The sequence below is a fragment of the Physella acuta genome, unplaced genomic scaffold, assembly GCF_028476545.2.
Source record: "Physella acuta isolate Inbredline_101_S28 unplaced genomic scaffold, ASM2847654v3 ptg001806l, whole genome shotgun sequence".
NCBI lineage: Eukaryota > Metazoa > Mollusca > Gastropoda > Physidae > Physella > Physella acuta.
In genome coordinates, this window is record NW_026733316.1 from 67,429 (window position 1) to 94,417 (window position 26,989).

Here is a 26,989-nt window from a genome sequence, read left to right on the forward strand (position 1 = left end):
ACAGTTCGTGACATAGGGGGAGTAGAGTTTACTTGTGACTCTGCGACCATGGCATCCAAAGGGATTGTGTAGTCAGCTCCACGCCAAACTGATTCGAACCAACACGACTTAGGTACCGTCTGGGCGCGCTACCGCCCGACCACAACATGCCGGCACCGGGATGAACATTTCCCACGTGACCCAACATTTGTCACGTCACCAGAGTGCCACTGAACAATCCGCGCCGCTGACCCGAAAACGGCACGGAATTTGGGGGTCATCCATAATGACGTCACGCTTTTTTGGGACCATTTTTACCTTCCCCCCTCCCCTCCGTCACACGTCGTCACAAAAAGCCAGACCCCCCCCCCCCCTAAATGACGTCACACCTCAGCCTACAACCCCCTCTCAAAATAGATGTTGAATTTTTCTTAAAACATCTACATTTTTCCAAAATCTTGTCAGAACTCTATCAACATAGAGTATTTTAATCAATTCCTATTACAATTTATTAAAACCGTTTTCTAAAACGCGAAATAACGGCTAAAACTCGTTTTCTAACATTGCTTTTTTATAATGCAAAAAAAGTGACGTCACACCATCTGAACACCCTCCCCATCATCACACACCGTCACAAAATTACCGACCCCCCCCCTTCCCCCCCCCCCCCCTACGAGTGTCACGTCATTTATGGACGACCCCTTTCGTCGCAGAATGAATTCAAATCAAACCTAACCACCGTCTCCCAAGCAGAACCGTGCTATCATTGTGCTGACCGTTATTTTTTCAGGGGTGAAGTATTGATGTTACACCGGGACGGACTTGCATGTCTGCCTTGCGGCGCTGCGCCCTAGTGAATGCTCGACATGACCGGTGTAAAGGGACTTCGGCATCGCGCGAAAAATCTCCCAATATTTCTAAACAATCCATTTAGCTTTGAAGCGAGAATGTAAATAAGAAAAGTCCCATTCATACACTGTTTGACCGCGGTTTATCAACTCGCGAGCATTTACACAGGAGATTCCTTAGAAATAATCCGGCGTTTACAGCCCAAGACAGATTTTACATTGTCAACAATAATCAACAATCGCTAGATTGTGGCCCTTTAGAGAAACTATTGAGGAAAATACGTACAAACACAGAGCTAGGATAACATGCGGTCATTCAGTGGTTTTTCAGCATTTGTATCGTGTTTGCGTTTGTAAGTTTTCAAGAGTTTGTGTGTTGAAGTATTTATGATCACGTTTCAAACGATATCATAAGTTCTAAACACATTCGTCAGTTTTTAAAAGTGTATGTTAGTAGTTGTAATATGTGTTTATATTTTAGTATGGTTTACATGTAAGAAAAATGGGTAAGTTTGTATATTTATACACCATTGTTTTTCTTATAAACGTCCATGATTTGTACCTTTTAATCTACATACAATTTCGAAGCCAAGTGAAAAAATAAAAAGACCCTAACAAGTTAACAAGTGTGTTAAAGTCTTAAACCCTTGCCGTTTGTGAGTTACTACACCCCAATGTCTAGTATAGGAAATTCCAATTAAATACACAACAGATGTGTTTAAACCTGTAGCAGGTGTTATTTGAAGTTTTGTTGTACCTGTTTTAGGAGCAGAGTCATGAAAATACCAACGAATTCCGAGACAACTTACGACAAAAAACAAATGTTTCGCTTTTAAAAAAATCGACGAAAACCGAGACCGACGATAACCGAAGTCAACGAAATCTGAGGTTTTTTTTTTGTAATTGTGAATTGGAAGAATCAGTAGAGAAAAATGAACTGGAATCGTATGCTTCTCTAGAAATCGATTCCAGTGTTTATTGAGAGGAAGTGTATCGAGTCGGCAACAGGAGCTCTCGTCTGCCCACGTATTAATCACATTTACAGCTGCTCGTAAAAGCAGAAATGAGATTTTTGGCGGCTGCGCTCATCGCAGAAGTGAAAAAGCCCGACAAAACAGACTGGGCCCATGTAATGGTCCATAAAACACAGAAATGTACAATTTTTTTTAAAGATGAAAAGGAAATGTTTTTAAAAACTAAGAAAATAAGAGTGGGGGGGAGGGGGGAGGAGAATTGCTCATGTGTTCAACGACTTAAGTGGAGGGTAAGAAAAACTTGAGGGAGGAGATTTGCCAAAAGGTGTGCTTATCGTCTGTTATTCGGGCGATATCTGTTTATTTGGTCTGAGGGTGGGGGTAGGGGTGTTGGGGGGTGGGGGTGGATAAGTGGAATATTAACCAAAGATTGATGAGAGCCCCAATCACCCCCCCCCCCCCACCCCAACCTTTTCCCTGTAAAATGGTTTGATACAAAGGTGAGGGGGGAGACAGGTGTATTTAAGTAGGTTAAACTCTTTGTTTATTTTAATTGCATCAAAATAAAACAGATATTTTAAATACGCCCCCCCCCCGTTCCTCCTCCCCATACCCACCCCACCGACATTGTGGTACGAAAGCTAAGATCTTCGAAGCAGACACATACACACACACACACACACACTGCCCTGATGTTAACACTAGACGCACGCACCCCCCCCCCCCCCCCCCAACACACAATTTACAAGTCCTTGATTTATCTGATTGCAAGGTGATGATCTTCTAAAAATATTTCTAGAGTACTTTTTTATTCTTTTTTTTTTTAAATTCTCGCATTTAAAATGTAAAAGAAAATACGGTGTAATTAAAAAATAGAATTTTTAAAAACTATAATTTCCTTTAAAACAAAACAAAAAACAAAATATTTTGATGTTTACATATTCATGATCTTTATCACATAAGGACCAACAAAATATGACAACGCAGTTTCCCCGACTAGTTAATAATGTATAGTTAAAACAAGACGACATCGCTTCACGCATGCGCGCCATCACAGCCGGTAACCTCTGACGTCATCACCTGATGTGTAACATTCCAAAGTTCCAGGAAAAGTTCGCTGACTTGTGTAACAAGACGATTCGGGTTTACCAAAACCATTGTTCACCCCCCCCCCACCCTCGGGTCGTCACCCTCCTAACCTAGTCTAGCTGACCCCCACCCCGATGAACGCACCCCCCCCCCCCTGGGGCCGACACGGGCCGTCCAAAAATGACTCTGGACCGACGCCCATCCACAATTTCAGGATTCCCGTTGTGGCGTTTCCTCGCTGACGTTTCCCTTTCAGGCGCCATAAAAGTTGAGGGCTCCGTGATCCTAATCTTAACCCGGCTCCATCGGTCACCGGGTACTGGCACCGCTCCTGGTATGGTGGAACGTCGCCTCTCAGACCAAATTAAAATACTCGCAACTCACACTGCACGCAAAGCCTCAAACTTCCAATGTGTCACTTTAGATGGAAGGAAATATATTTATGACGAGGTCTAATATATATATGCATATATATATATATATATATATATATATATATATATATATATATATATATATATATATATATATATGTATATATATATATATATATATATATATATATATATATATATATGCATATATATAATCGTGTGTGTGCGTTAGTGAGTGTGAATGTGAGAGTATGTGTGTGGGTGGGTGTGTGGGTATGTGTTATAAGGCTTTAACCCTTAGCGTACACGGCAATAAAATCTTTAAAAAAATAAAAAATTCCTTTTGTGTCTTTTAACTCCCTTAGCCCCACACCTCACACGGCCACCCCCACACCTCACACGGCCACCCCCACACCTCAGACGCCACCCCCACACCGCCTACACATACTCACACAGTTGAAAACCCCAGGTCATCATGACATCAACCTGTTTAAAATATTTTTTTAAAAATAAAAACAAAATACAAAAGAAGAGCGGATCACCTCAGTTCCAAAACGAGGCAGTAAAGAAGCCATTTCCCTTGTTTTTTATATTTCTTTTGGCAAATTGGTATGGCAAATCTGTCTGCTCCCCGAGAGAGTTTTACGACTTGGAATGGGGGTGCGAAAGGCATTTCAGCTTTTATGCTCGCGGTGTTTAGCACTGTGCTTATACTTTAGCAGACGACTCGCCAATAAAAGAAGTGGCGATGCTATCGTGGCAGAGAGTTCTGCGTTTCAGAGATGGGAGAGTTCTGTGTACCAGAGATGGGAGAGTTCTATGTCCCAGAGATGGGAGAGTTCTGTGTCCCAGAGATGGGAGAGTTCTATGTCCCAGAGATGGGAGAGTTCTATGTCCCAGAGATGGGAGAGTTCTGTGTCCCAGAGATGGGAGAGTTCTGTGTCCCAGAGATGGGAGAGTTCTATGTCCCAGAGATGGGAGAGTTCTGTGTACCAGAGATGGGAGAGTTCTGTGTCCCAGAGATGGGAGAGTTCTATGTCCCAGAGATGGGAGAGTTCTGTGCCCCAGAGATGGGAGAGTTCTGTGATGGGAGAGTTCTGTGTCCCAGAGCTGGGAGAGTTCTGTGTCCCAGAGATTGGAGAGTTCTATGTCCCAGCCCAGAGATGGGAGAGTTCTGTCATGGGAGAGTTCTGTGTCCCAGAGCTGGGAGAGTTCTGTGTCCCAGAGAGGGGAGAGTTCTGTGTCCCAGAGATGGGAGAGTTCTGTCATGGGAGAGTTCTGTGTCCCAGAGCTGGGAGAGTTCTGTGTCCCAAAGATGGGAGAGTTCTGTGTCCCAGAGATGGGAGAGTTCTGTGTCCCAGAGATTGGAGAGTTCTGTGATGGGAGAGTTCTGTGTCCCAGAGCTGGGAGAGTTCTGTGTCCCAGAGATTGGAGAGTTCTATGTCCCAGCCCAGAGATGGGAGAGTTCTGTCATGGGAGAGTTCTGTGTCCCAGAGCTGGGAGAGTTCTGTGTCCCAGAGAGGGGAGAGTTCTGTGTCCCAGAGATGGGAGAGTTCTGTCATGGGAGAGTTCTGTGTCCCAGAGCTGGGAGAGTTCTGTGTCCCAAAGATGGGAGAGTTCTGTGTCCCAGAGATGGGAGAGTTCTGTGTCCCAGAGATTGGAGAGTTCTGTGTCTCAGAGATGGGAGAGTTCTGTGTCCCAGAGATGGGAGAGTTATGTCATGGGAGAGTTCTGTGTCCCAGAGATGGGAGAGTTATGTCATGGGAGAGTTCTGTGTCCCAGAGATGGGAGAGTTCTGTGTCCCAGCCCAGAGATGGGAGAGTTCTGTGTCCCAGAGATGGGAGAGTTCTGTGTCCCAGAGATGGGAGAGTTCTGTGTCCCAGAGATGGGAGAGTTCTATGTCCCAGAGATGGGAGAGTTCTGTGATGGGAGAGTTCTGTGTCCCAGAGATGGGAGAGTTCTATGTCCCAGAGATGGGAGAGTTCTGTGATGGGAGAGTTCTGTGTCCCAGAGCTGGGAGAGTTCTGTGTCCCAGATATGGGAGAGTTCTGTCCCCCAGAGATGGGAGAGTTCTGTGTCCCAGATATGGGAGAGTTCTGTCCCCCAGAGCTGGGAGAGTTCTGTGTCCCAGAGATGGGAGAGTTCTGTGTCCCAGAGATGGGAGAGTTCTGTGTCCCAGAGATGGGAGAGTTCTGTGTCCCAGAGATGGGAGAGTTCTGTGCCCCAGAGATGGGAGAGTTCTGTGCCCCAGAGATGGGAGAGTTCTGTGCCCCAGAGATGGGAGAGTTCTTGTTGTTATGTTGTTGGTCTGTTGTTGGTGTGTTGCTTGTATGTAGATACAATGTTGATATTTTACAAATATACATAATTTTCTATATAACCAGCTATAAAAAATACACGTAGGCTAATAGGATCAAACATGACTGGCTCCAAAGTATTGTTAATAAAAGGCTTTTTTAAAATTGAAAATACAAAATAACAGATAAAGACACTTACACACACACACACACACACACACACACACCATAGCAAGCAAAAAACTAACAAATTTCGATATAATGTGACAAAATAGAAAAAATACGCAAGCAATCTTCAAACAAGGAGGAAAATAACTGTTGCAGTTATGGTAGCCCCCCCCCCGCCTCCTCCACCTCGCCACCCCCACCCCTCCAGTGCACGTCAATAAACTGACAAAATAACCATCACACTTTTATTGCCGCTGTTTTAATTACGACCACCAAAAAAAAAATCAAGCACAGAAAATTAAGCAGCTGTGTTTTTTAAGGAGGGAAGTGGGGGATGAGGTGGGGGAGAGGGGAATCGGGGTGGGGGTGTGAGAGGAGAATTCCTTGAACGTTACAAATGAACACCGGGGTGAGGTTTGCCGTCTGCTTCAATAAGAGTTGCAGGTAATATTCCAGGGGCGAGCAGTCAATTCAGGGGTCGTTGACTCGAGATAGTAGGGGTGAGGGTGGGGGGGGGGGGGGGGATATTGGGTTCGATTCAACTATAAGGTGGTGTCAGAGTGTGTGTATGTGGGGGGGGGGGTCAAGACACTTTGTCTAGGTTCGAGACACTAGCGTTGTTTAGGTTCTAGTGGGGCTGTCTAGGTTTCAAACAGTGGGGTTGTCTAGGTTCTAGACACTTGTCTAGTTTTTAGACACTGGGGTTGTCTTGGTTCTGCGTGGTTTAAGACTGTGGGGGTTGGTGGTATCTAGACACTGTCTAATATGTAGACACTGGGTTTGTCTAGGTTCTGACACAATCTATAGACAGTGTTAAGCGCCTAGGGCGATATTTAAATATATTTTTCCTTCCATCCGATTTTTATCTTTTAATTTACTTCTTTCTTTTTCTTGACATGTTTATGTTCAGATGTATTCTATGTGTGTTTGTGTTCAGGTTTGTTTTATGTGTGTTTGTGTTAAAATCTAGTCTATGTGTGTTTGTGTTCAGATCTAGTCTGTGTGTGTTTGTGTTTAGATCTAGTCTGTGTGTGTTTGTGTTTAGATCTAGTCTATGTGTATTTGTGTTCAGATCTAGTATATGTGTATTTTCGTTCAGATCTAGTCTATGTGTGTTTGTGTTTAAAGATGTTTATCATCTAAATGTTCTATACACACAACATTGTTTTGTCCTGCACATAGCATTGATCAGATTGTAGGGTAAAAAGAAATGGGGTTAAACGAGTTCACCCCCCTCCCCCTACATACTCTTCTGCCTCTAGTTGCTATCTCCAACACCCACCTCACTCAACTCACATATAACCTACATTCCCCCTTAACCCACAACACCCGCTATCCACAACACCTTCAACCTACAAAACCCCCAACAATTATGCCTCTACCACCTCCTACCTCCATCGACCACCCCCAGACGCCACCCCTTAACCCAATCAGTGTCCACTGCTTACATCCCATCGACCCCCAGAGAAGACTTAGATCCTCCACCGAGCGCTACCCACCGCTCTACATGTGATCTGGGATAATGACATCAAATAAACAAAACTCCCTCTACACCGGAAATTTCCCTATGCGAATTAAATATGGCAGTCATTCCATTGTGGTTCGGTGAACGGAGGAATGCGAAAAGCTTATTTATCTAAAGCCAGTTCGGGGCACTTTGCGTGTGCCTGGCGCGGGGATAGAGACGAGTATGTATGTGAAAAGGGTATCGTTCGGACATCTTTATTTCTGAGTGCCGTCCTGCTAGCTACAACAAAAATATTTCACACAAATGTGTTTTTGAAACCTGTGATGCCGCAACGCAGACCTCAGCTATAGAAGAGCCCCCCCCCCCCCCTCTTCTCAAAGACTGTTGTGAAGTAGCAGGAATAACTACGGCGTTTTTTGTTTCGTGGTTTTTTTTTTTTTTTTTTTTTTTTTTTTTTTTTTTTTTTTTTGTTGGCAGCGAGAGTTTGTCTCCAGCGAGAAGAGTCGGGGAGAAAAAACAACTGAGCACACGTTCGTAAATTACTCGACGGGGAGGGGGGGGGGCATTTTGTTGTCATTTGTCATATTTCTAATTAATCAGTTAGTGGAAGTGTGGCTACATATCATATCAAACAGTTTTAAAAGTTTAGAGTATATCATTGGTTTTGGCTGACTCTTTGACTTAGAGTCGGCGTCACATCTAGTATTCACCATACACTGCTCAGCAAGTTGGGAGTCAGATGAAAACGTTGTTGAATTAAGAGTTGATTGTGTGGTTGTATTATAGGTTAGGTAAAGGTTACACTGTTGGAAAAGATTTGAGACCCCCACACACCAACCCTCCTGGCGTGTACAACCTGATGAGGGTTGCCCGTAAGGCTAGTGGATACTGTTGTATCCAGATGTAAAAGTTGTGGATACTGTTGTATCCAGATGTAAAAGTTTTGGATACTGTTGTATCCAGATGTAAAAGTTGTGGATACTGTTGTATCCAGATGTAAAAGTTTTGGATACTGTTGTATCCAGATGTAAAAGTTGTGGATACTGTTGTATCCAGATGTAAAAGTTTTGGATACTGTTGTATCCAGATGTAAAAGTTTTGGATACTGTTGTATCCAGATGTAAAAGTTGTGGATACTGTTGTATCCAGATGTAAAAGTTTTGGATACTGTTGTATCCAGATGTAAAAGTTTTGGATACTGTTGTATCCAGATGTAAAAGTTGTGGATACTGTTGTATCCAGATGTAAAAGTTTTGGATACTGTTGTATCCAGATGTAAAAGTTTTGGATACTGTTGTATCCAGATGTAAAAGTTGTGGATACTGTTGTATCCAGATGTAAAAGTTTTGGATACTGTTGTATCCAGATGTAAAAGTTTTGGATACTGTTGTATCCAGATGTAAAAGTTGTGGATACTGTTGTATCCAGATGTAAAAGTTTTGGATACTGTTGTATCCAGATGTAAAAGTTTTGGATACTGTTGTATCCAGATGTAAAAGTTGTGGATACTGTTGTATCCAGATGTAAAAGTTTTGGATACTGTTGTATCCAGATGTAAAAGTTTTGGATACTGTTGTATCCAGATGTACAAGGTTAGGATACTGTTGTATCCAGATGTAAAAGTTGTGGATACTGTTGTATCCAGATGTAAAAGTTTTGGATACTGTTGTATCCAGATGTACAAGGTTTGGATACTGTTGTATCCAGATGTACAAGGTTAGGATACTGTTGTATCCAGATGTACAAGGTTAGGATACTGTTGTATCCAGATGTACAAGGTTTGGATACTGTTGTATCCAGATGTACAAGGTTTGGATACTGTTGTATCCAGGTGTACAAGGTTTGGATACTGTTGTATCCAGATGTACAAGGTTTGGATACTGTTGTATCCAGATGTACAGGGTTCTGATGGGAATTGGGCCAAACTTGGATACAAAGGCGTCAATCAACAATGGGTGCTCAGACATTCATACATAAATGTGCATATATATACATATATATATATATATATATATATATATATATATATATATATATATATATATATATATATGTATATATATATATATGTATATATATATACATGTGCATACGTACATACAGAAACGTGCATTTCTACATATATATATATATATATATATATATATATATATATATATATATATATATATATATATATATATATATATATATATATATATATATATATATATATATGCATACGAACATACAAACATACGCACTCGAAAAAGGTCACACGTAGGTCCGTTTATAGAACTGAGTAATCTTGGGGTGGAGTCGGAGGGGAGGCGGGAGGGGGGGGGAACTTAGAAGGGAAGTGATAGATCTTAGTAGGAGTGGGGGGGGGCTTAAAACGGAAGTGATAGAACTTAGTGGTCGACATGGTGGAAATTTTGACGTAGGTTGAAACCGTTACGCTACGATGGACGGGATTATTAATTATGGTATTTTTTTTTTAAATTGGACGATCCTGCACTTACATGCACTCATCGAATGATTTGTATAAAGAGAAGAGTAGGTTGTTATGACTGAGAAGGTTGTTATGACGGAGAAGGTTGTTTTGCTAAAAACAATTAATATTTAGTCGACATTTAGACGCCGACCCTTATCCCCCTTCCCTATTTACGTTAACCAAGAAATGTGCTTCATTGATGTCATTGCTACAGATCCCCCCCCCCTTTCCCATCCGCCTTGATTATTTATCGCTTCACCCAGCACTTGACCAGACATGACAGCTCTGTTAACTGACAAATCAGGTGCGTCGTCTGTCAAATCAAGTCTGTCATCTATCAATCTGGTCCATCAAAATAACAACACAAGTCTGTCTTTTGACAATTCAGGTTTTTGACAGTGGGGGTCTCGACAAAAGTCACCCAAAATGTTTCTTAATTAACCAAAACTAAACTAAAACGGCTAATTAGTGTTGTTTTAATTAGAACAGCTGTTTCATTAAGAACTCTGGATTGAAGAAACAGAGAATAAAGAGCTGTAGTTGGTGGCCCATACTCCAGCATGCATTGTGTGTAAGAGCCGATTGCATTCAGTGAAAGAGCCGCATATATCAGGTGAAAGAGCCGCATATATCCGGTGAAAGAGCCGCATATATCCGGTGACAGAGCCGTACACGTAACCTGAGCCCCAGGTTTCCGACCACTGCCCACACAATAGCCCCCCCCCCCCCCCCCCATCACTTTATACGGCTCATCTAGCGGCGAACTAGCCACAGAATGGAAACAGACGAAGAAGAAAAAAAACGAATGAATGCCACAACTCTGAACTGAGTTTATTTGTTTTAGCGTAGCCTGCGTCTCCTAGCGGCACAGCGCTAGGGGTTTCTGATGGGGCTAAAAAAATGAGATAGGAAAACACGAAAACATAAATCACCCTGTCGGTGTGTGTAAGGAAGGTTTTTTTTACCCTCCGTGTAATTGGTAAGTATCCGGATACCTAGGACGGGGTAGTGGCCCCTGGGGATCCCATTGAACGTCGGGGGGAGACGCGATGTTAATTTGTTGGAGGGAGGGAGGGGGGGGGCGTGTCGTTATTTATAGAGGAGCTGGATTGTCCTGTCTTTTTGTTGCTGCAAGTCGTCTGCTGAGCGATCGGTGCCTCAGATTGAAGCGACAACTACTGTGACAGCCGGTGGCGGTTGTTTTTTTTTTAGCGGGGGCTTATTTTTGGGATTTTTTTTAACTGCTTGTTTTTTTTAAAGGAAATTTAAAGGAACTCGAATGTGTAACATTCAAAGGCATCTAATTAGGTCACATACAGCTAATTATGTCACATGTGGCTAATTAGGTCATATGAGGCTAATTAGGTCACGTATGGCTAATTAGGTCAAATGCAGTTACTTGTGACACCTGTAGCTAATGTCACATGTCAGCTGGCATTTAATAAGGTCACAGGCAGGGAATTGTGACAACACAATTTGACCGACTGTGTCACATTAAAACTTCTAATTGTATTGTACTTTTGTAGGTCAATGCTACTTACTACAGTAACACCAATACTACTTTACTGGGGTCAGTAGAGGATCTTAGCTGGGGTCAGTCTAGGGTCATTAGCTGGGGTCAGTCGAGGGTCATTAGCTGGGGTCAGTCGAGGGTCATTAGCTGGGGTCAGTCGAGGGTCATTCGCTGGGGGTCAGGATTGAGAACATTCCAGAATCAAGCAACTGTTTAGCGGGTTACTTTTGGTTGAGCTACGCCATGGAAGCACATCCAGTGGGAACAGCAAGCTGAAGCCGGAGTAATGAGTCATGAGTCATGAGTCATGAGTCACGAGTCATGACATGTTGACAAGTAAAACAATGTCTGGCAGTTTGTGACAATGTGTGACATTAGCCATCACGTATCCAGGTTTCAGATAACGAAAAATAATTTCAGTGGTGTATAGGACATCGCCGAGTTCACGCAGCTCTATCGGATACCCAGCATTAAATTAAGGGGATGGAGCGGAGAGGGGGGGATGACGTGTTTAGAGTACAAACATTTTCTATGCCCAACTGACGAAATGTAATTTGATTTCCTTAACATCTTGTTACGAAATGTTACCACACGGTAAAAAAATAAAAAGACGACAATTTTTATGTAATCTTTACACCAACATAAAATCTTAGAAGATAGCTATCAGTGAATAAACACCACGTCATTAAAATATCTGTGCCAGGAACGACCCAGCGCGCCAAACGTATTCAGGACGGTAAACGTATCAAAGTCAATAAATACATGCTTCATTCCCGCTCTTTGTCTTTTGTAGTTTATTTTTGTTTTCAAATAGCTCTGTCTTCAGGGACCATAACTCTCGCGAGATTCACGGTGACAAGCACTAGGCGAACTAGGACCGCCCGCCGAACACTAGAAGGCGGTGTATTTTTCGCGCTTCTTGATTTAATGTGTGTTGTCTAGTACTAAATCTTGCATTCTCCACCACAAAGGCCGTGTACTGATCTTGGTTGTCGCTGTTTTGGTCCAAAAAATTTGTGTTGAGTGTTCTAAATTTGGTGTATCGACCGGTTTCCGGTGCGGATTAAGGTGGAGGCTGGTTTGGTTGTGTGGATGGTCCCCCTCCCCCCCCCCCCCCCCCCCCCCAATATCGGGGCTCCTGAATGTTTTATCATGTCTATAAGAAAATGCCTGTATTCTTTCATATGATCCATGGTTTTAACACAGGGGATCTCGAAGTGGAAGGGTCTCGCACAAGCCTTACCCGGGGGTCTCTCACAGGCCAACCCGGGGGTCTCTTACAAGCCTAGCCCGGGGGTCTTTCACAAGCCTAGCCCGGGGGTCTTTCACAAGCCTAGCCCGGGGGTCTCTCACAGGCCAACCCGGGGGTCTCTTACAAGCCTAGCCCGGGGGTCTCTTACAAGCCTAGCCCGGGGGTCTTTCACAATCCTAGCCCTGGGGTCTCTTATAAGCCAACCCGAGGGTCTCTCACGAGCCAACCCGGGGGTCTCGCACAAGCCTAGCCCGGGGGTCTTTCACAAGCCTAGCCCAGGGGTCTCTTATAAGCCAACCCGGGGGTCTCTCACGAGCCAACCCGGGGGTCTCTCACAATCCTAGCCCGGGGGTCTCTCACAATCCTAGCCCGGGGGTCTTTCACAAGCCTAGCGCGGGGGTCTCTTACAAGCCTAGCCCGGGGGTCTCTCACAGGCCAACCCGGTGGTCTCTCACAATCCTAGCCCGGGGGTCTCGCACAAGCCTAGCCCGGGGTCTCGCACAAGCCTAGCCCGGGGGTCTCGCACAAGCTATGCTCTAACCAAAAGCTCACAAAACCTAACCCAGAATGAAGACACGTCAGCAGACTACGAGCAGACGATGGCGATGATAACCCGTTAGATAGCAGACGTTGCACCAATAGTCCACGATAACGTCACTGAGGCGTCGCTGGGTGGCATTTGGCATTTGTAAGGGTGTCTGACACCAAATGTATTGCATGGTGCTAGAGTTTGGGGGGGGGGGTCACGGCTGGGTGGGAGGGGTGGGGGTTGTAAGAGTGTCTGACACCAAATGTATTGCATGAGTGCCAGAGTTTGGGGGGGGGGAGGGTACAGCTGGGTGGGAGGGGGGGGGGGGGGTTGTAAGAGTGTCTGACACCAAATGTAGTTAAAATAATCAGCCTTGTTACCAGTTCGACCATGTAAGTGGGTCGTCTCTCTTAAACTTCTGCTTGTTGGCCATGTTAAATTTTCATCAAATTTACCTTCTTTGATTTTAACCAAAAGAAACATGTTAAATTTCACCGAATTAACCATGTTACATATTAAACAAGTTGAACTTGTGATATTTTAACCAAGTTAACCTTTTGATATTCAACAACGACTATAATTCTGCCCAACTCAACTCCATAATTTCACGTCTGCGTTAAATTACTACGCTATTTAAAATAATTTAATGCGCTATTTGCCTGAATTCATGCACTCCATTATATTTTCGTATCCAAGACAAATAAAAAGACATCGGCATGTGAAGGTATAGTATGGTCAGCATTATGCCTAGCCGCCATGGCTTCTATTACATGAGTCAGGTACCCATCAGAGCTGAGTGGACTCAGGGATTCGCGTTATATTGTTCCACTCTCTGTGTGATATATGACTGTGCAAGATATAACTGCGAAATATTACTACTACACTATGAAACCAATGACCTCAATATTCACCATATACTAAAATTTCTACACCTACAGCCCTTTACGGCTTTTACAGAAGACGAAATAATTATAACAAAAAACAGGTCGTTTACTTTAAAAATAAAATTAATTATCAATTAAGTTTTTACTTAAATCGTGTTCTAAGTGTGAATTCAGATTGCTATTTGTAACATTATGTTCATTATACATGTAAAGGATTAAATTATAAATGAAGTTTGGTTACAGAATACAACTATAAATATTTATAGCGGATATTTTATTCACGCCGAGTCTCCATGCAGGAGTGTGATTGAGGGCGAAATGACGAATCGTTGTACATCATCCGCGATCAAAGCCTCGTCTGACAGCTGCAACAGCTGGACAGCTGCTGGACAGCTGCCTGTCACCGCCATCTTGTCCTACTGACACCTGTGACAGGTTGACTGACAGCGCCGGTCTGTCGAGGTAAGCGATGTGTACATCGTACGGGCAACAGGCAGTGTGTACGGGTAACAGGCAGTTTGTACGGGCAACAGGCAGTTTGTACGGGCAACAGGCAGTTTGTACGGGCAACAGGCAGACGGGCAACAGGCAGTTTGTACGGGCAACAGGCAGTTTGTACGGGCAACAGACAGTTTGTACGGGCAACAGACAGTTTGTACGGGCAACAGGCAGACGGGCAACAGGCAGTTTGTACGGGCAACAGGCAGACGGGTAACAGGCAGTTTGTACGGGCAACAGGCAGACGGGCAACAGGCAGTTTGTACGGGCAACAGGCAGTTTGTACGGGTAACAGGCAGTTTGTACGGGTAACAGGCAGTTTGTACGGGTAACAGGCAGACGGGCAACAGGCAGTTTGTACGGGCAACAGGCAGTTTGTACGGGTAACAGGCAGTTTGTACGGGTAACAGGCAGTTTGTACGGGTAACAGGCAGTTTGTACGGGCAACAGGCAGTTTGTACGGGTAACAGGCAGTTTGTACGGGCAACAGGCAGTTTGTACGGGCAACAGGCAGTTTGTACGGGCAACAGGCAGTTTGTACGGGCAACAGGCAGACGGGCAACAGGCAGTTTGTACGGGTAACAGGCAGTTTGTACGGGCAACAGGCAGTTTGTACGGGCAACAGGCAGTTTGTACGGGCAACAGGCAGTTTGTACGGGCAACAGGCAGTTTGTACGGGTAACATGCAGACGGGCAACAGGCAGACGGGCAACAGGCAGTTTGTACGGGCGTTCTCTTTTGGTTTAAAACTGGGAGGCAGTTAATTTATGTGGTTCAATTTTGAGACGGGATGATTTACGAGGTGGGGGGGGGGTTGAAAAAAATTTGCTTTGTTTTCACAAATATTATTTTTTTAAACTTTTTTTCATAAGGCAAGATCAAAAATAAAATTTATTAATCTAATGTAAGGCATTTGTAATATAACAAAAAATTAATTATTTAATCTTAATGGTCGCATAAATTTCTTAAACAAAAATTTAAATTTAAGAGAAACAAAAATGGAAAGAAAACTAAAAATAAATTAGGCATGTTGTAAAATCATTATGAATACGTGTTTACAACATTCTGAGCAGATTGGTCTTGTAATGATCATGTGCCATAATCGAACGGACGTGAAAAAAAGGGAGTTACCTCCCCTCGAATGCACTCCCCTAAGAGCTCGCGATGCTCAGTTCACTCCCCTCCCCAATCGTAATAAATAATCTGCTCAAAACGAGGCATGCACAATAATAACTTATCATATTTATTAAAATTACAGTTTAATTAAACGAAAGATTAGTTTTTATTTTATTACTTCAACTTACTCCAAGTTTAAGTAAATAAATAATTTCGACGGGGGAGGGTGTGGAGTGGATCGAAAGGGGGGGGGGGGGGGACATTCAGAGTTATTCCCGCGACCCAAAAGCCCAAATTAAGCACATTAAAACACAGCCGAGTGTAGCACCACCTGTCTTGTTTCTCTCCAACAATCCCCTGGGGTGGTTGCTCTAACCACAACCCCTGAGGTGGTTGTTTGGTTAATGGACACGTAATTGTCTGCTCATTTTTATTGTTTTCGACGGTTTCAAAAAAAAAAATCGTTTGGAGAAACCTTGTCGATGCATTCGCGCAAAATTTTGGGTGGAATTTAATTTGCAGGAATTATCTAATCATATGGAGCACCCAGGTCAATAAAAAATGTTTTCAGTTATTCTTTTTTTTTTATTCCGTCTCACAATCTTTGTCTCCATCTCTCTCTCCTTCTGCCCATCTTCACCCCACCCACCCCTTGCCACACCCACCCCTTGCCACACCCATCCCCTTCGCTACACCCCTCCACCTTTGTCAGCCCCTCTCCTTTCAGTAATCTTGCAATATTCCAAACACTTAAATACATTTCAATAGTTTACACAATATTTTATAATAATTTTATTTCAGTTGTGACAAAAAATCTTGGACCAGGGGGACCTTTGACTTCAACTCAAGTCTGCTAAAGTCACGTCTGCTTTTGTTTTCGACAAAAATAAAATGAAAAGGAATACAATTGACATACTATTTCTACTTTAACTTCATTTAATCATAACCCTTTATACGTAACTTACAACTGTTTCAGTAAGGTATTACAGCGGGCATGTCAGGAAATATACATATATATATATAATATATATATATATATATATATATATATATATATATATATATATATATATATATATATATATATATATATACATATATATATATATATATATATATATATATATATATATATATATATATATATATATATATATATGCATATATACACTAGGATTGGGATGATAAAATCCCAAGTGGGACGAGGTGGGAAACAATAAAATTCTGGCCTTAACGCGCATGCGCTGATCTCTGGCGGATGTTCCGGTGTTAAGTTGCCGGTATACTGCGCATGACACATTAATGGCGTGTTGGGGCTTATGGCCGACGGTGTAGATTTGGGGTGACGGTGGGGGCCAGGGTGGGGCTGGGGTGGCAATAAAATCAGGGGACATCAGCGATAACATGGGCGTGATCGCCCTTAGTCGGGGAATGATCATCCATGGTCGGGGAATGCGCCTCGGTGCTCAGGGAATGCACCTCGATGGTCGGGGAATGAACTTCCATGGCCGGGGAATGCACCTCGATGGTTGGGGAATGAACCTTGATGGTCGGGGAATGCACCTCAATGGTCGGGGAATGAACCACGATGGCCGGGGAATGAAGCTTGGGCTGAACATAGCAGAGAGACACTGCGGCAAATTAGAATGATTGAGGCGGGTTTAGCTTTAAGAAACATGACAGGTTTGAAACAAGAAAATTATACTAGGCCTGAATAAACTAAACAATGGGAGGTCTCAATAAAACTAAGATTGAACATTTCTAAACAAACTGAATTGTTAAAGGACTTTGTTTTTACAACACAAGTTTAGCAGAGGACAAAGAATTTCATTCGACACTAATAAATACACTGTGAAATTTTAATTACTATATTAGTTTCATAGACAGTGGGCTTATACACACACACACACACACACACACACACACACACACACACACACACACACACACACACACACACACACACACACACACACACACACACACACACACACACACCATAGCAAGCAAAAAAGCTAACAAATTTCGATTTTATATATATATATATATATATATATATATATATATATATATATATATATATATATATATATATATATAGGAAAAAAATATTGTAATCTATAGGAAGTCAACGTTGTGAAAAGTTGTCACACAGCTGTCTTATGGGCGAGGGGTAGGGGGGGGCGTTGCATACCCCACTGATTTATGACTTTGATTTGTGGTGGTGGGGACAAACGAGTTGAATTTAACTAAACTTTGCACGCTTCCCCCCCCCCCGCCCCACCCACCCACCCACCCGCAGAAACTTTACACAAATGCCTCCCTCCCGTCGCGTTCGTTAAAAGAAAAATCCTAACAAATTTCCGCGGACCACGTGATCCCCGTACCCGTCCTGATACTCTGGAACCTGAAACTTCGCAGACGTCCCCACCCTCGTGCTTGTCGCGTGCCGACGATTGTTCCCAGACCCCCCGGGCCTGACAAGCAAATGGCTGGACAGCGCCACATTACCATAGCATACGTGTACCGTGATGTATTCTAATCGCAGGGGGAACCGCGGCCCTGTCCGGCCCAGCAGATTCAATTACACCAAAACAGGGCTAATATGGGGTCAGGGGGGACTCATAACAAAGGAATGAAGACCGTTCCACCATTGCTATTGTTTCTATACCGTCTTATTGTTTTAATTGTAGTTCGTTTATATGGTTGATTTGTACTGTTCCCGTTATGTTATGAATTGTAGAAAAGCGAGTAGATATCTGTAGAATAACCTTGTAGTTAGTAGCATGAACACTTCTATCCAGGTATTGACTTGGGGCTTTCCATGTTTGCATGTAAACCAACACTAGAACATTACAATACAATGTAGTCTGAGAATTAGAGAGTGATAAGAGAGTGGGGTGTGAGGGTGGGGAATCGCTTTATGTGACTCCACAAAAAGGGAAGTACTTTGCATCAATTCCTAATGTAAGTATACATATGGACCGTATTTAACTCGCTGACTTATTCAGCGAACCTTACATTTTAATCTGGGAACCTGCGAACTTATTCATGGAACATGATAATCTGAGAACCTGCAAACTTATTCCTGGAACCTGATATGATAATTTGGGAACATGCGAACTTATTCGTGGAACCTGATAATCTAAGAACCTGCGACCTTATTCATGGAACGTGATATGATAATTTGGGAACATGCGAACTTATTCGTGGAACCTGATAATCTAAGAACCTGCGACCTTATTCATGGAACCTGATATGATAATTTGGGAACATGCGAACTTATTCGTGGAACATGATAATCTAAGAACATGCGACCTTATTCATGGAACCTGATATGATAATTTGGGAACATGCGAACTTATTCGTGGAACCTGATAATCTAAGAACATGCGACCTTATTCATGGAACCTGATATGATAATTTGGGAACATGCGAACTTATTCGTGGAACCTGATAATCTAAGAACCTGCGACCTTATTCATGGAACCTGATATGATAATTTGGGAACATGCGAACTTATTCGTGGAACCTGATAATCTAAGAACCTGCGACCTTATTCGTGGAACCTGATATGATAATCTGGGAACCTCTAAACTTATTCAGAGAACTGAATATAATAATCAAGATGCCCTAGGATATTAATCTGGGAACCTGTGATCATCTTGAAAGAAACTGTGATCCTGTTCTTGGACGATCACACTAATTACATTTTGAAAACGGTACACACATGTCTGATCAGTGACGTCATTAGCTCAGGTGTCACCCGGTGCGTTAGCTGAGCATGTCACCCCCACCCCCACTAGGAGCATGTCACCCTCACTCCCTCTTACAAATTTGCAATTTTTTTGTTTTGGTGTCACCCCTCTCACTGTAAAATTTAATGACTTTAACAGAATAAAACAAGTCTTGGCAGTAAATGTTACCAAATGTCAATTTGGTGTTTTTCCCTTAATGGTGTCACCCGGTGCGGACTGCACCCTCACCCCCCCCCCCCCCCCCACCCCCCATCTTCTGACACTACTACGTCTTATAATCTGGTCAATACCAAGTAACGAAATTACTTCGTGAAAAAAAGATGATGAGATAAACTGATTGTTTAGCGACGGTAAGTTATTTTTAAGATACACAACAGCAATGTCAAAACAAAAAGGCAGTAATCAACATGTGTTGTCCAAGCCGATGGATAAATGCATGAGGTGACTTTCAAGACCACAATGCATCACGATTGAAACGTGTACGTAATTTGTAAACACGGGGTTGTAACCTAGTCGGTACTTGGGATTAACGCTAATCCCCCGTGACGGGCGAAATTCAGGAGTTAATCAAGGGCGATAACTTGTGGCAAGGTTAAGGTGGGTTTGTGTCAGATGGGATTATCATGAGGGGTTAAGTCAGGTGGGATTATCGGATGTAAACATGGAGGTTGACATTGTGATGTGAATGACGTAAGATTTGACAGCTGAGATTTGGGTTGTCGGCCTTGCTGAGGATCCCACGAACTGTGGATATCTCTCGATCTAAAAACAGTGCGATTTTAACTTTAGGGTCCCACAGATTTTAACTTTAGGGTCCCACAGATTTTAACTTCAGGGTCCCACAGATTTTGACTTTAGGGTCCCATAGATTTTAACTTTAGGGTCCCACAGATTTTTAACTTTAGGGTCCCACAGATTTTGACTTTAGGGTCCCATAGATTTTAACTTTAGGGTCCCACAGATTTTGACTTTAGGGTCCCATAGATTTTAACTTCAGGGTCCCACAGATTTTGACTTTAGGGTCCCATAGATTTTAACTTTAGGGTCCCACAGATTTTTAACTTTAGGGTCCCACAGATTTTGACTTTAGGGTCCCATAGATTTTAACTTTAGGGTCCCACAGATTTTGACTTTAGGGTCCCATAGATTTTAACTTTAGGGTCCCACAGATTTTGAACTTTAGGGTCCCACAGATTTTGACTTTAGGGTCCCATAGATTTTAACTTTAGGGTCTCACAGATTTTAACTTTAAGATCCCATAGATTTTAACTTTAGGGTCCCACAGATTTTGACTTTAGGGTCCCATAGATTTTAACTTTAGGGTCCCACAGATTTTGACTTTAGGGTCCCATAGATTTTAACTTTAGGGTCTCACATATTTTAACTTTAAGATCCCATATATTTTAAAATTAGGGTCTCGCGGATTTTTAAATGAGGGTCCCGCAGATTTAAGCTTTAGGGTCCCACAGATTTTAACGTAAGAATCCCACATAGTATTCCATCAGATGACGTGTGCGATGTGGGTTCAAGTCCAAGTAAGACATGGTTGACATTATACTTAACCGTCTCCAGCCTTAACAGTGAAAACGCGTAACTTGCTATTTCATAAAACACTTTATATTACAATTTCGCCTTAAATTAGCGAAATTTATCTGGCCACCATAAACTATTGATGCCAACTGAAAGACAAAGAGACCAGAAAGGAAAAATGATAAACGACGCTCTGCGCATGCGCTTGAGGAACCGGATGTCCCTAATGTGATTTATCGAGTCACTCTCAAGAGGTTATTGGCTGGGATAGTTTCTACGTCGTGATTAGGTCGTTGTGAGGGTTGAGTGGGAAAAATTACTGAGAATAAATTTGTCGACAACAGCCGAATCGTTTTATCAGCCATAATTGCCTGTGTTATACAATCTAGTGATTTCAGATGAGGATGAGATTTTTTATTAACTTTGTTTCGTTTCACATTTCACTTGCCTGAAGACATTTTTATGTGGTTGTCTAGTCTTTCATAACTTTAAGTTAACATACATTTTTAAACATTAGTTTCGACTTACTTTCTAATATATGTTTAGAAAGTCTACCGCCCCCCCCCCCCCCCCCCTCCTGAATAAAATGGAATTTATATAGAAAATATAAAAAAAAAGTCTGGAAGAAACACTGGCACCGCTTTTGTATTAATTGTTTGATGACACTCGAGTCATAGATGACTTGAAACCTCTGACACGCCCTCAGTCTAAGATGACTTAAAATCTCTGACTTAAGCCACGAACCATCTGGCGACAAGCGCTAACCATTCTACAGCTAAAACACACAGCGAAGCATCTTTGTAAAACAAAAACTTTAAATTGTATCCCACGTAATAACCAGAGAAATTAAACCTGGAACGAATCCCAACGACACAACCTGACTGATTTATTTTTGGCACTTTCCCCCTCGGCTGTTGTAAGCTAAGCTCGATCAAAGCCAACAGATCAATCATGAGCTGACCAATAGGTAAACATAAACCCTTCATCCGTGACGCAGTTTATTTATAAACATCCGTCAACGCTGACGACATAGGGTTATTTTTAGCTACGCATTTCCGGGTCACGATGATGTAAACAATGTTTTTATTTAAAAACAGGAGCGGGGTGGGGGAGGTGGACGGAAGAGGGGGTGTAGTCAATACTGAGATGACAGGATAGAGGAAGATGAAGAGAAAAATTTGTAAGAGTTCGAGGAGGGATTCAAAAAGCTGACTGGAATAGGAAGGGGGAGGGGGAAGGGGGTGGGAGAAAAAATGATAGGTACCGTCCTGTTCTTGTGTTAGAGCGCTACAGCTCCAGTGGCTAGCTAAAAAAATTATGCCGTGATACACCAGTATCAATGTGCTACACCAGTATCAGTGTGCTGCAACTGTAACAGTGTGCTACAACTGTATCAGTGTGCTACAATTGTAGCAGTGTGCTACAACTGTATCAGTGTGCTACACCTGTATCAGTGTGCTACACCTGTATCAGTGTGCTACACCTGTATCAGTGTGCTACACCTGTATCAGTGTGCTACAACTGTAGCAGTGTGCTACACCTGTATCAGTGTGCTACACCTGTATCAGTGTGCTACACCTGTATTAGTGTGCTACACCTGTATCAGTGTGCTACACCTGTATCAGTGTGCTACACCTGTATCAGTGTGCTACACCTGTATCAGTGTGCTACAAATGTAGCAGTGGGATACACCTGTATCAGTGTGCTACAACTGTAGCAGTGTGCAGGTGTAGCACGTGCTAACAACGGCAGTAGCATCCGACACCAGTAGCACTCTACACCATTCGGCTAGCAGACTACACCATCCGGCTAGCAGGTTAGACCATCCGGCTTACAGGCCTCATCGTCCGGCTTACAGACTACACCATCCGGCTAGCAGAACTCACCGTCCGGCTAGCAGGCAACACCATCCGGCCAGCAGAACTCACCGTTCGGCTAGCAGGCAACACCATCCTGTCCGCCCCTACACCTCGGCGCTGCTGTTTCCCTAATGAGCGTCGTAGCTCGTCGGCCGCCACTCCTAACATCTCCATTGCCACTCAAACCTAAACATATCCTGCTCTAAAATAACACCAAGCTCTCTAATACGGGAAAGTCCACCTGCCCTTAAATAAACAGAAAAAAAATTCCCGTTGCAGTAAAACGCCGGTTCGGATATTCCCGCTGAACATTTTTTTTCATGTAGTAATATTCACAATTTTCTGATCCATGCTTTAGTAAACATAATTATATTGCATAACATTGATGATAAAAAAAAATGTCATAAAAAATCAAGTTAAAAGACGGGGCTTTAGGGCGAGGGGAGCTCACTTAGATGCCAACCTGCAGATGGTAGGCTTGTAATAACAAAATTGTGTTTGTAATAATTATCATTTCAAGTCCAAATTTTTGAAAAAAATCTACGTCCGGTTTTCCCGTAAGTAAAGACTTGGCATCTCCAGATTTTTTAAATTTTTTTTTCTGCACGAAAAAGCATGCTAAATCTGACTCCAAAAAAAAAAGCAGCGAGAACGTAGGAAGTTACGGCGATTTTTACATGGGGAAATTGGCTGTAATTAAGTAGATAATATAGTCGTCTCAGTGAGATTCGAAGTTTTAAAAAAATTTGTAAACAATTTATTTCTTGTAACGTGATCGCTCACGGGGAATGCAAATATTTTTTCACGGCGAAGATTAATAAAAAAAAAAATCGGTTCGTGCTTGAATATTCCACGTCGTTGAGTCTTGATGGCTCATTGCACTGGCCAACGTGGAAATTTATGGATTGGCTTTATTAGAAACTTGATTGGATTCTCATAACGGTCACTTAATACCGTGGAGAACTGAAAGTCAGGGTTTGAATTATCTGCCCATAATTTTCTGAATGAGTTATTATTTCTCGATTTTCAAGAGAAGTATTGATTGGTGGAAATATTGTTCTTTTGTATAGCGGGTTGGGCAGAGAAAAATGGCGGGACTTCAAAGGAATCGTTGACGTTTGGTGGTTGGTTTAAAAGTTGTTCTGGTTGGGAGGTGGCGGATAGGAGAGGGTAGTTGGAGAAGGGTAGGGGTAGGGGGTAGTCGGGGGAAGGGGAGTAGACTAAAGGGAGGGGTTGTTGTAATATATCATGAATGTGGAGAACATATAAGGCTAGTATTGTATAGCTATGTTTGCATGTATGTGTCCTTATCGGACTGTTAACGTATATGTTTATGAGTACCATGTATGTGTCTATGCTTAGCCGTGCGTGTTTCTATTTTTAAACTATTTTAATATTTCTACCAGGCTTTTCAAATTTTTCCCCGCTTGTGTTGGTAATCAAATTAGTATGCCCTTCCCCATCGACTTCCAAGTTAATACGCTACAATTGTCAACAATAAACATAAAGTGATCACGTGATTAAAAAACTGACCACGTGACAAAAAAAACCGAAACGCGTGACAAACATAGAATGATGACGTGACAGACTGATGATCCACAGACTGATGACGTGACAATAACAGGGTGATGACGTGACGACACAGTGTAATGACGTGACGACACAGAGTGATGACGTGACGACCACAGACTGATGACGTGACGAACACAGAGTGATGACGTGACGAGCGTCTACTTACAGCCACTTGACGGCGACACATCTCTCAGCACACAGCAGCAGCACCAGCACCATGCGCAGCACCGTGCATAAATTAGGCGGCCGCATTTTCTGATTGGCTGGCGGGTGGAACACTATAATCCGATTGGTCACATGACAGTCACGTGGGATACAAATTACTCCAACGGTCGAGAAAAAAATTTCAAATCACCAAAATTCTCCATTTTTTCCCCTCACTAAGTACCCATTATCACACACACACTACCTATAAGCTACTATTTTGATTTCTAAAAAATCGATATTCCAATGTTGAAAAACAATAATAATTTATATTACTTCTGCCTAGATTTAAACAATTACTGATTATAAACTTTTTTTTGTGATGAATACTCCACAATGTTGAAACTAAAACACTTCCGGGTCAGAATGATCTTGAAGCAGACGAGAGTTTGTCAGTTGAATGATCCGATCGGCTGCTCCTACCGAACGCCTGTAACAAAAATATAAAAATTAAAAATTACGTTACGATGTTACTCTACGAATGAGAAATGAAAAAAAGATTATGTGACTATGTTACACGACAATGGGACGGCGTGGCCTAAGCGATATGCTGCTAACCTGAAAGTCTCGAGTTCGAACCCGGGTTTTCAGGTCATTAAAACGTGTCTGAATCCACCCAGTTCTGATGAGTACCTAGCTCATGTTAGGGAAAGTTAACTAGCAAAGTGCCTAGATCAAGAAACATATGAACTCTACTTCATCTGCCCAATGGATCGCTAGGTCTAAGGAGGATTCTTTACTCTTTTATGTTACACGGCAAATGAGAAGTATTTTTAAAATGTTACAATCTTCCACCAAAAATTAGAAATTTAAAAAAACATATGTTAAACCACACATGAGAAATTGTAAAAGAAAAACAGGACTAAAAAACCAAATCACATTCTGGACGCTTATACTAGTGTGTAGGCTACTCTTCATAGAACAAACAAGAATGCAATGTGTTAAAAATACTTCAAACTCGGTAGTCAGCAAAACTAAATAACAGTAGACCTAATACAGGCCTATAAGTTATCAACTACGAAATCATTTACTTTTTTTCTTCAAGAATGTTTACCACACTGTGGTATGTTACGGCAAAATGTCGGGCGTGGATGTGTTTTTGTCTGTGCATGTGTGTGCGCGCGTGTGTATTGTGCATTCGTGTAAGTGTAAGTGTGTGCGCGTGAGTGCATGTAATTCAGCTTTACTAAAAAAAAAACCCACTAAAACAAATCTTGTCTGAAAGCGAATGTAGTGCAGTGATCAAGTGTCATCTTGTGCATACCATCTTTCTTCCAACCCCCCCCCCCCCCCTCCATCCCCGTCTCCAGTCGCTCTCATTCCTCCCTGGAGATATATTAGAACACTAATTAGCACATATTAAAAAAACTAAAGCTCTATTCTCTTCTGTACGAGACAGCGAAACAAAGCGACGTGGCACTGGTGCATCTCAGCTGGATTGTAATTCAAACTCCCCAGGACGTTAACACATTGTTTTTTTATAAGACAGATAAACGGGTATTCCCATTTCGGTACGGACATTCCCACTCCGGTTCGGAGATTCCCATTTTGGTGCGTAACCTTAGCACTGCGATACGCTGATAGGGACAGACCTGCAGTGAGCTCCCCTTATCCAAGATACATGAAGCTCCGTAAGAACTGAGTTGTCTACGCTTTTTGAGCCTCTTGTCCGTGCAGTTACTGAAAGCTATTATTATTCTTTACTTGCAAAATTTCTTCTCTTTCGTTCTTAATATTGGACGGGATTTTATATGTGCCCGTTGGCTCCGCATTCAGCATGCTCTTTTTTCTGGGTTAGATGTTATAGCACTTGTTCTTCCAAGATTTGATTTTTTAGTTTTCTGATTTTCTCTCCTAGATGGGTTGCAGTTTCCAGCTGTCGAGACTCACTTGACTGTGGGTTTGAACTCGAGGTTTAATGGTTTAGCACCCATGAGCTTTACTACCCTACCACACATTTCTAATAAGTTAGGGTAAAGAAGAATTAAAATTATTTAGACGTTATTGTCCGCATCGGTGGTCTAGTGGTAGAATACTCGCCTGCCACGCGGGTGACCCGGGTTCGATTCCCGGTCGATGCAACCCTTTTTTTGATTAATCAATTATCTTTGTTTATCTATTCAACAAAACGATGCAAGTACAACACGTGTAAGCGCCGCCAATAGCAAGATTGGTGATTTGAAAGTCTCGAATTTAGTTCATGAGCTCAATGTCCTTGAGGTAGCTCAGCTCTGATGAGTACCTGGCAAGGGTTATGGACAGTAAAGCTCTACTCGCGCAATCATTTACAAATCCAGTTGACTTAAACACAAGCACACTGCTTCACCTACTGCATGGACTGTCACGTCTGATGAGGTATTTAATTTTCCTTTTTACTTTTCTTAAGCGACTAGTGTGGTTAACTTTAATTAAAACGCAATGTGTTAATTAATTAAATTATTCTTACAGATAGGCCTACCTGCTCAGTAAAAGTAAAGATCTAACGTGTTTAAAAACGGTTTTTTTAAATATTGTTATACTTATCACTGCTACTATTTTAAGTTTATCATTACATTGACCTAAGTACAATCCTAATGCCTAACATCATATCCACTGGTCATTTTA

At 42.4% G+C, this 26,989-nt stretch overlaps 1 protein-coding gene and 1 non-coding gene across 2 annotated transcripts in view; one reads left to right on the forward strand and one right to left on the reverse strand.

The window, feature by feature from the left end:
- Positions 1 to 24,802, reverse strand: part of LOC131930575 (protein Wnt-11b-2) — a 73,307-nt gene extending 48,505 nt beyond the window's left edge. Inside the window, exon 1 of the mRNA XM_059287116.1 lies at positions 24,348 to 24,802. Coding sequence (XP_059143099.1) covers positions 24,348 to 24,433 — 86 coding nt within the window. The 5' untranslated portion in view covers positions 24,434 to 24,802. The remainder of the gene's footprint in view (positions 1 to 24,347) is intronic.
- Positions 24,803 to 26,395: 1,593 nt separating this feature from the next.
- On the forward strand, positions 26,396 to 26,466 carry Trnag-gcc (transfer RNA glycine (anticodon GCC)). The gene has a single exon. It is a non-coding gene; the product is annotated as a tRNA-Gly (tRNA).
- The last annotated feature ends 523 nt before the right edge of the window (positions 26,467 to 26,989 follow it).